Genomic DNA, 10,039 nt, shown 5'->3' with positions numbered 1-10,039 from the left:
AATCCATGTTTGTTAATAGAAGGCTGGAAATTGATATTGAATGAAAAACTGAAAAAAAGTCTATGTTCAAAAATTATGTAAACTAAATTAAAAAAGAAAAAACTGAAAGAATGATCAATTAAAGCTTAATAGAAATATAAAAAATGAAACTAGAAAATAGAAGCTAACTCAAAATATTAATAAATAGCATATAAAATAATACTAAACACAGATGAGTATAAGAAAATTTACTGATGTCGAAAAATAATTTAAAAAATCCATAAAATGATTAAATACATTTTTAATTTATTTAAACACTTTAAACAAATATACTGTACAGTGGCTTGCAGTGTATACAACACTGTCCTTCATAATTCTTCATCTTTTTAATAGAAAATACACTTCATCTCACAAGTCGCCATGTGCATCGTTGCAACTCGGTTTCAACATTAAAGGTCCACATTCTCAAATTGATCAGCCTTGACCATGTTCTGTAGATTTGGTCTTGTCAAACTCCATGTAATCATGCAACATCCATATCCATATCTTGATTCATGCAGGGTCTTGATGAGGTTTGGAATCAACAGTTGTAGTAATAGTAATCCGTTCTCTCTCATTTGATCCCCTTTACCTTGAGACTTTTCCTCACTGATTTCAAGTACGTTGGATCTGGATAGCCCGAGCTGATACAATAGGACAGAGAAAATTACTGGATTATTATTAAACTTCAACATTAAAACAAACACTTAACTGAAATAGAGTGGGGACCCCCAGGAGGCCAGCTGAAAATGTGAAAAAAAAACTAAATGTTTAAAAATGTTAAGCATGAACTCCTCACTGTTTGGAATTAATTTCACATTTCTTAATATAATTATTATATACCTTCCAGCTCCCCGACTGTCCAGAGTCTTCAGTGGGATATCTGCAGGCATCACGCAGTATTCACCGCTGCTATTGGCTGCCACAGTGAACAGCAGCTTGTGTTCAAAGGCCTGCTCCAGCAGTCGGAGGATCTTGGTCCCTGTTGTGTTCTGAGGAAGGTAGGCCATAAATTCATTGCCCTTGTAGCTGTTTCCCGGATGAGGATGCTTGTCCTGCAGGGCGAGTTACTTTAGCTGATCACTTGCATAAACTATTTTCATACAAACACAAGCACAAAAAGTGTAATATTTGTTGTGATTTTTTTCACATTTAGTTTTAGATGTATGTGTGTGAAAATTTATTAGCAAAAACAAATAACTCAATTTTCTTTAATCGTGACTTCTATCGTGTTTTGCAGTTTGATTGATATTAACTGGAATGCAGGACAAAAAAAACATGATTTTTGAACATTTAAAAAAAACGGAAAAATATGTTTTTGCAAATGAACTCTTCGTATACACACACATATATAAACATTTTTTATTTTGTTGTAATTTCTTCAAATGTTTTAGCTTCTTTTTGTAAAAACATGTACTAATATAACTAAAACAAAATAAAAGTTTTTTAATGGCTATATATATATATATATATATATATATATATATATAGCCACTAAAAAAACTTTATATATATTCTGAGTAATAATTTTACATTTAAATTAAGGATTTACAAACATTCTATATAGAATTCTATATAAAAATGTATTATTATATTAATTATTATATGAATTATTATATAAATATATAAATTATAGAAATTAGAACTGATATGAGAATGTATTTATTTGTTATTTATAATAATTAATTTATGTACATGCCTAAAACAAAAGTAAAACGTTGGGACTATAGTAAAGCTGTTTTTCAAGTTAAACATTCACATAAAAAACAACTCTGATGGGACACGCTCGAGCAAAGCGCTTTATAAACACTTCAGGCATTAGTGCCTATCATGACAGGGGACTTCAGTAGTTATCAGCACACATCTGTCAGTGCCTCCATTTGCCCCGTGGAAGTGAATGAGAAACAGGCCGGACAGGATTCCACAGAGCAGAAAGATGAATAACTGAGATGTTTTAGAGTTGTCAGTGATGCACTGAAAAGGTGTGTCTATTCACCTGATACTAAGACATTGTCCAAGTGATACTGTAAAAAAAAAAATAAGAGCACATCACAAGCTCACCGACTGGATTCCGTCATCAAAATGAAAGATGATTTGAATGGTGTCACAATCAGAATGTCCCGGCAAACTCCGTCTCTCGATATTCCAATTCAGCTGCCCACCATCCGGCTGGTTTCCTTGTTTTATCATTCTATTCTTTTTGTGGTTGTTTGATCCTTGACCATCTGTTTGAACAGCCATAAAGTAAAACAGACAGTAAATAAGCCATAACTTCACATTCCTGAGCTCATTTTTGATTCTTTTTAACTAACAGGTCCATATACAGTAGGTGATTGTAAATCAATGATGTCATGACATCAACTACTTAATAAACATGTTCCTGTCTCACAAGTGCAAAGTCTCCAAACGTTTCCAAAGCGGCTTACAGAAGAGGAGCAAATGCAGTTTGACAAGGAGTCAACAATAATTCATAAAAGCAAGCTAGAATTTGACTGAAAAGTGTGCTTTTGTCATTTTGTTTGTATATAAAAACCTTATGGTTTCATACTTTAATATCTAATGCAATAACTTTCATGCATTCTTAAAAGTGGATGCCTATTTTTGCATTCCATTTGTCCTTCAGTGTCATATACCTAGTGTATGTCAGATTGACCAATGATGTGCTTAACAGAAAGCACTCAGAAGCTCACCTGTCTCAGTCAGCGACGGAGGACCTTTTCCGTTCAGGTATCTGTTGCACTGCATCTTATCCTTGCTCTCTGAAGCCCCCATGATCAGCTCTTAGTCAAATGAGCGATGATTTCATAGGTTTGCAAATCATTGAAAAGAATAAGCTCTGAAATAGATACGAACATAATATGTGCATCACAGAGGTTTTGATTTGATGCCGTTTATATCAAACTGTTTTAGTGGATACAAATTTGATTTGTAGTATACGTACCTGATGTATTTTAGGATACTTCTCCTGCCTTCTTCTCTCGCTCTTAGAGTGAACTGCTCATCTGTTCTCTGACTACGAGGCTGAATCAGCACAATAATAAGGGCATACTTAAGGAAGTGAAGGCAGGTGTAGTTAAACCTGTTCTGGATGAGACGGCTGCTTGAGAACGGGAGGGGTTTTAAGGATTTGAGCAGATGAGCATGGCATGATCTTTTGATTTATTTGTTTGCATAAGGGTTCACAAACTTGAAATGCTAATTGTTTTGTGAGTGTGAAAAGAGTTGTTTATTCTGGTTCATTCTCAGAAAGCAGTGTCATTTGCATGCTATATGCTTAAGTGTCCTCATGACTTGTGGATGGCAAATGTATACATACACACACATGCATACATTTACAAATAAATATAAATATACACGTGTGTGTATATATACATATGTAGACAGTACACACATATTAGGCAAACACAAATGTTTATTTTGAGGTGAATGATTCAGTGACTCATTTAAAACAGTCACATTTATTTCTTGAATAAATCAGTATTTTTGAACGATTCATTTGAATGAATGACTCATTGACTCATTCATAAAAAACAGTCACTTGCCTCCATCTTCTGTGTGTGTGTGTGTGTGTGTGTGTGTGTGTGTGTGTGTGTGTGTGTGTTGGTGTGGTGCACATCTCAAACCCTCTAATGAATCTTTATTTTTACAATGCTCAATAGTATTCTACTGTATAACTTCCCAAACACAATTTTTGTTTCATGGTTTCAGTGGCCAGAGTTTATAGAGATCTGTTCCTTATCACACACTGAGGGGGTTTTCCGGCTCTGTAAAGTATTATTTAATAAAGGAAGGATAGAACAACAGGTAGTCTGATTCTCCAGGAGCGTGGAGACAAATATCTCGATGAAGCCGTGGATCTGCTGCAGAGGCTCAGAGGGAGATGAGGGGAGATGAGACCAAAGACTCCAGGCTGAGAAGAGATTGAGAATTCCTGCTTTCAGCAGACAATAAATCTACTGACGTGTGCAGAAATGACTTGCTGATCTGCAGACTGGATGGCAGGAAAAAGACATTTCATGACAGTTTTTTTTTTCTGTTCACCTGTGCACATTCTGTCTTTTTTTCCTCTTTGTCACAAATGTGTGCGTGCACAAAATTCCCTACTTTTCCTTTTAGCTCTCATATACATATTGATTACAAATGCTAAATTTAGCAATGAATGAGGAGCATTATAGAGTCTTGATAACTTGATTAGAAGTGCAAGTAGCTAATCAACCATATAATACACACACACACACACACACACACACACATACAGGAAAGACAGAAACCTCTGATTAATGATATTGATAATCACATGCATTTCTAAGTGACTAGAGACACTCAATGTATTCCTGTTACAGTCCACTAATCACTACCAGTTTAAAGACTTTAAAATTATCGCACATTTTATTTTGTAATATACCACTATCATATATGTGTATATAATAAAATGTAAAATGTATAAAATAAAATGTATATCATTCATCTAATTTGTTATTATTAATATATTTCAAGTTAATTCATTTTATGCATATATATATATATATATATATATATATATATATATATATATATATATATATGTTATATATATATACGGTATTGTATTATAAAATCACTTAAAGTGTTAGTCAAATGTTTTGTTGTAAAAATAAATATAATTTGCTTTATGATCATGACTTTGCCTAACACTTTTTTTCCTCCAAAAATAAACATAATTTAGTTTTTTTCTTAGGTTTTTAAATATTAATTATTTGTATTTTGACTTTTTAAACCCTCTCTTTGACCCTTAAAATTAACATGTTTTACTATCTAACATATAGAATATGACAGACTACACATACATATTATTTCCACTTATATATAAGTAAATATAAGTAAAGTTTTTAGCAAAATTAATATAATTTTGCTTTTCATGACTTTTACCACCATCTCTTTGACTCTTACAGTTAAATAGATAGTTTTTGCTCCTGTATATTTAAAACCTCTATGGAAATAGCTAAATTTATAGCAGATTTTTCTCTTATTGTCTAATAGGCCTATTAGTCAGTGTTTATTGCTAAACAGAAAACTTTTAGTGTTTAAGGGTTCTATATTCTAAGTTATTAAGCTAAAAAAAAACAACAACAGCTAATTAAGAAATGACTACACAATCATGAATAGCCTACTTAAGAGTTGCACAAGGAAAATGTTTGTGTAAACTCCCTTTTTGAGAGGAATGGACTGAAACGGCTGTGATGTATTAGATTAGGGTGCATTAAAGTGGAAAACTAGAATTCCCAGCCTTTCCGGTTCTTTCACAATTATCCCGAGAATAATAAAAAAAATCAGTTCCATCTTCTTCTAAAAACCAGCGTCCCTCTATCGCCTCAGAAGACTCCAGAGCACACGCGCACTTCGTCTGGGCGGCATGGCAGCGTTGCACAAGTGTGTTTTTCAGTGTCGCGTCGCGAGAGAGAGGGGCATAGCTGTACCGCGCTCCTCTGGAGCGTGCCGGAACATTCCTCACAGATTTGAGCGTCAGCTTCTTTCTCTTAAATCCCGGGGAGTGCTGCGTTTCCATGGTGATTGAAACTTATATGAGCCATCTTTATTCATCACTGTGGCCCAGAGGCCTGGAGAAGCAGCACTGACGATAGACGAAGACAAAGAGAAGCAAAAAGAGGAAGACAAAGATAACCTCCTGTTGGTTCGTGTCTGTCTGGGACTGAATATACACGTTTTTATATAAAAATCACAATAGTAAAAGCAAAGATTGTGTCAAGTGATGCAACGAAAAACATTTGTTGATTATAAAGCGTGCGTACGTGCGCGTGCCAAAGCGTATTTATTCCTCCCATTGATCCCCGCAGCATATGACACATGAAAAATACACAAGCTTCTCAGTGGAGACCGTCATTCACGCAAACAAACAATGAACACTGAGTGCTGTACTAGATTCATTACCCATCATGCCCACTGGCTCTGAGCCCCTAATCTGTCTGTGTCCTGTCTCAAGTCTGCTGCTCTATTAATAGTAATATGCAACAGAATCACAGAAATTACATTTTGAGTTTGTCTTCATCTCCACCTTGTCTCAAGAACCGTTGCTTCTTCACCTGAGAGCAGATGTCCCACTGGGAAACTGAAGAGGGCAACACCCCTGACATCATACTGTAATGATGAACGATTACTCAAATCATGAGAGGTGCATGTGCTGTACTTTATGAATGACTGAATTAAATTATTATTTCCAACTGGCTGACTTTAAAAAGGGGTGAAAAATCACATTTACATTAAAGGAGGAACCTGAAACGTATCTAGAGATTGGCGCTATTTTTTAAAAAATAAATGTTGTTTCAACTTTGAAAAGTAAGTGTTTCAGCTGCCTTAAATTTAAGTGTGGCCATCTTTAGAATAGTTTATTTATTTATTGATTTATTTTCATTTTAAAGTTTTTTTGTGTTTTGCCATTTTGATTACTAAGCCTTTTATTTTATTTATTTATTTATTTATTTATTTATTAAATAATTTTTGTTAAGTTAAACTAAATGAAAATAAGATTTTTTTTTTGGCAACCTTAGCTACAATAAAATATTTTTTATTTTATTATTTTTTTTTTTTTTAACTTTTTTCAGTTAACATTTTATTTCTAGTAACAAAAGTGTTTTTTATTAGTTTTGGATTGTTAAATACAATAACCCTGATCATGATAGCAAACAGACTTAATGTAGTTTCTGTAACTGAAAACCGTCTGAATGGACGGAATATTCAACATTCTTTTTTCCAGTTCATAGATAGTGTGTATTTTCAAATTAATTCTACAAAAGATTGTAGAAAGATAGTAATTTTTAAATAAATGAGAGATAATAAATTTAGATCTTACATAATAAATCTTGTACACTTTTTTATAGTTGAAGTATTTAGTCTTTATTTTATAAGTCAAACTTCAGGTGAAACTGTCAACGTGAAATCAGATGAAGATTGATATTTTGGGGAATTCAGCTTTCTTTCTTTCTTGCTTTCTTTGTTCTTATGCCGTTATTATTTTGCATTTGTGCAGTAAAACAAAAAATATTTGTTGTACATTTGGGCACTTGACAGCCCCAAAAAATATCCATTTGAACATAAGGTAATATTGTATCATTTTGTTCATTCTTTGTGTTGTAAAGTAAGCAGGTATCAGGACTGTTTCATGACTGGGAGCTTGTGAATTTCAGGCTTCGTGAGTGTGTACAATATACGTGACTTTCAGACTAGTGTGTGTGGTCTGTGTCAACAGCTGTGATGTAGTGAGGGGCAGCACAGTCAGGCATCCACTGCTAACAAATTGGCTTTAGAGCAATTGACCCCCTCAATGCAGTTCTGCTCATGAGACAGAGAGAGAGAGTGAGATACACAGCAAGAGACCAAGAAAGAGCTAAAGACATGAAAGCTATCCCAAATAAGTGTGTGTGTTTGCATCTACAGTTCAGATTAAATCACAGAGAGAGATAGAGAGAGCTCTCACAGGGCAAGATAAACACAATTTGTTTCCTATTGACCTGGCTGAGAGCCTTAGCTTAAAAAAAACATGCACTTCTCCATACAGACTCACGTGAAAGTGTCAAAAAGGCTAAATGTGTGTAGTCCATGCCATACATGTATGGTTGATAAGAAGACAAGTAATATATAGTGATATATAGCGAATCATACTGTTATCAGATTTTATTGTTCATTTGAAAGTTTTAGCTGAGCAGAGTCATCACCCAGATCAAAAGGGGTAGAGGTTTTCATCAGTGACTTATGTTTTGATTCACTTAAAAGATGATTCACTGATCACTGATTCATTCATTGAATCGCCCCCTTTTTGCAACATGCTTTACTAATGTACATTTTGGCCAACTTGTGAATAATTATATGAATTCATTAAATCTAATGTGTATGTTTTCGTAGGATCTGTTGTGGACCTTTGAACTTCGCTTCTTCTAAAAATCATACGTTTCTTTATGAATCCAATCATGCAAATTCATACAAAACCGCAAAATCTGGTCTGATCTGGTTGCCTGTACTGCACTTTGAGGGGCCAGCCATTTGAAGTGCTGTTTGAAACCATAGTGCACTCATTTAATCCCATAATGCACTTCAGGAATGAGTTAACATACAATGAGTGTACATTCCAATCACTCCTTCTTATACAGTACACAACAATTGAACTGTATTAGTGGAGTAATGTACACTAAAAATGGTATAGAATTTACTTGTACGCTCAGAAATTGTTGGTAAATTTCACAAAGAGCAAGTGCCATACTGAAACTACTGATTCTTCAAAAAGTCACATATGAGGAAATAGGAAGTAAATCAGATGTAGCCATTCTTTTGGTTGCACCAGTAAGTAGTGAACAGTGAGTCACTTCCTCAATCGTTCCCAAATCATTTCCACCTATTGCTGTCCTACCACATCTGTCTTTATGAACAGGGCAAAGGATACGTCTGAAGGGAAATACACTGACGTTCTGTGTACACACACATTAAAAGGATGGCCTAATCGTCTGAGTTCTGTTATATAAACCATTACTGCCACAGTCCATGTATTTTTTATCAACCTTTAAATATAGAGAGGTGGGAGCGTTTAATACCAGCTGGACAAATAGGGGTCTGACCGCTGTCGCGATCAATAAACCTCCTTTACAGGAAGCTTCAGATCCCCTATTATCCAACTCTATAGTTCTTATACAGCAAAGAAGAGCAAGCAGCCATTGGGACTCGCAAAGTCAATACTGTTCCCTGTTCGCAGGCCGGAGGGGTCATGTAATGATCCATCCTCTATGCCAAATATTGTTCCAGGGTGGTTTTGAGAGATATTTTCGATCTCCCCACAACAAGGTAAGAGATTTCTCATTGTCTAACTCATTGCCTTGTCTACCAGACTGACAGGCCTATGCTAATCAGAACTGCTGAACTGGTTCAGCTACACTATCAGACATTTAGGATGTAAAGTGGATTTTGTTAGCAGAGTCAAGGCTTTTGCTGAGATCCGGCAGCTTCGGCTAGCTGCCAAATAATTAGCTATCAGATGTCCGGCGCCTTACAAGAGGCCATTGAGTGAAATTAAATGAACACACAGAATAAATGGACAGTGCATCCTGATAAGTGAACACGGAGCATCTTAACAGACAACCTGACTGCTGCTCTACGCTGTGGTGTCTTCAGATAATTCAACATTCTTCAGCGCGTCTCACGCTAATTAAATGCAAAACGTTTCATCCAGAAGTGCCACAATTGATTTATCTTCTTCAGTGGCCAGTGACTTTACTTCAATCTTTCCATGGATAAGTGAAGAATGGAGGAGGACCGTGGTGATGGTGGTGTTATTTGCCCTCAAACGCTCGCTCTTCATGTCCTTTTCTGTCTATGTTCTTAACTCTCTTACATCTGTTTATGTAACTGTACTCTGTTTATGTGTCTTTATTTTACTGAAGGTGAGTTGGACGTACAGTAGAGCTTGAATATTCTCTAACAGTAGGTCTACATTACTGACACAAAAATATGTGTTATTACATGGTGTCCATAATGTTCAGTTCAATGAGTCAGATGTTGTTCAATTCAATAAAAGGTCTGATCGATTCAGTTCATTAAAGAAATCCTCTCCAAAACCGATCTCCAATTTTTGGAAGCTGATAATGTAGTACTGTACTTATGTATTTTTTTATTTTTATTTAGCTACTAAACTTGTTTGGTATCATATGTATGTAGTTATTGAATAAAAATTAAATAATAATATAATTGAATAAAAATTCTTGAATAATTTAAAATTGACATTACATTTTTTGCTTTTAATGGTAAAAACTCGAGAGCAATAGTCTATGAACTAGACAATTAAGACCATTTTTTCTGTAATTTTTCTTTTTTCTTTGAATATACCTCTGAGACATTTCTTTAGCTTATGTCATGATGTTTGTATAATATGCTTGATTTTTTAATAAATAATAACAAAAACAAATTTTGAATAATTAATGTTGCGGGATTCCAGCTACAGAATAAATATATATATATATATATATATATATATATATATATA

At 34.5% G+C, this 10,039-nt stretch overlaps 1 protein-coding gene across 2 annotated transcripts; it reads right to left on the bottom strand.

Annotated features, from left to right (window-relative positions):
* Nucleotides 1-263: 263 nt before the first annotated feature.
* LOC113042772 (E3 ubiquitin-protein ligase DTX3L-like) lies at nucleotides 264-3,074 on the bottom strand. Of its 2 annotated transcripts, none has more exons than XM_026201787.1 (5): nucleotides 2,960-3,074; nucleotides 2,709-2,854; nucleotides 2,080-2,243; nucleotides 862-1,073; nucleotides 264-662 (listed from the first exon to the last, which is right to left on the bottom strand). In XM_026201787.1, exons 2-5 carry the CDS (start codon nucleotides 2,788-2,790, stop codon nucleotides 593-595), a joined length of 528 nt encoding a protein of 175 aa, XP_026057572.1. In that variant the 5' UTR covers nucleotides 2,791-2,854; nucleotides 2,960-3,074; the 3' UTR covers nucleotides 264-592. The 2 variants fall into 2 exon arrangements, with proteins under 2 accessions (XP_026057572.1, XP_026057573.1); XM_026201788.1 differs by having other exon boundaries at nucleotides 623-761.
* Nucleotides 3,075-10,039: the final 6,965 nt, after the last annotated feature.

This window comes from Carassius auratus, chromosome 24 (genome assembly GCF_003368295.1).
Source record: "Carassius auratus strain Wakin chromosome 24, ASM336829v1, whole genome shotgun sequence".
Classification (NCBI taxonomy): Eukaryota; Metazoa; Chordata; class Actinopteri; order Cypriniformes; family Cyprinidae; genus Carassius; species Carassius auratus.
The sequence above is the reverse complement of the archived record's forward strand: the minus strand, read 5'-3'. Positions and strand labels throughout refer to the sequence as shown.

Bases quoted from the DNA above. Each gene is read 5' to 3' on its own strand.
- LOC113042772 (XM_026201787.1), bottom strand. From the start codon at position 2,790: ATGGGGGCTTCAGAGAGCAAGGATAAGATGCAGTGCAACAGATACCTG. The intron at 2,244-2,708 runs GTGAGCTTCTGA...CTGTTCAAACAG, and splicing joins TCCGTCGCTGACTGAGACAG to ATGGTCAAGGATCAAACAAC. The intron at 1,074-2,079 runs GTGAGCTTGTGA...CTCGCCCTGCAG, and splicing joins TTGATGACGGAATCCAGTCG to GACAAGCATCCTCATCCGGG.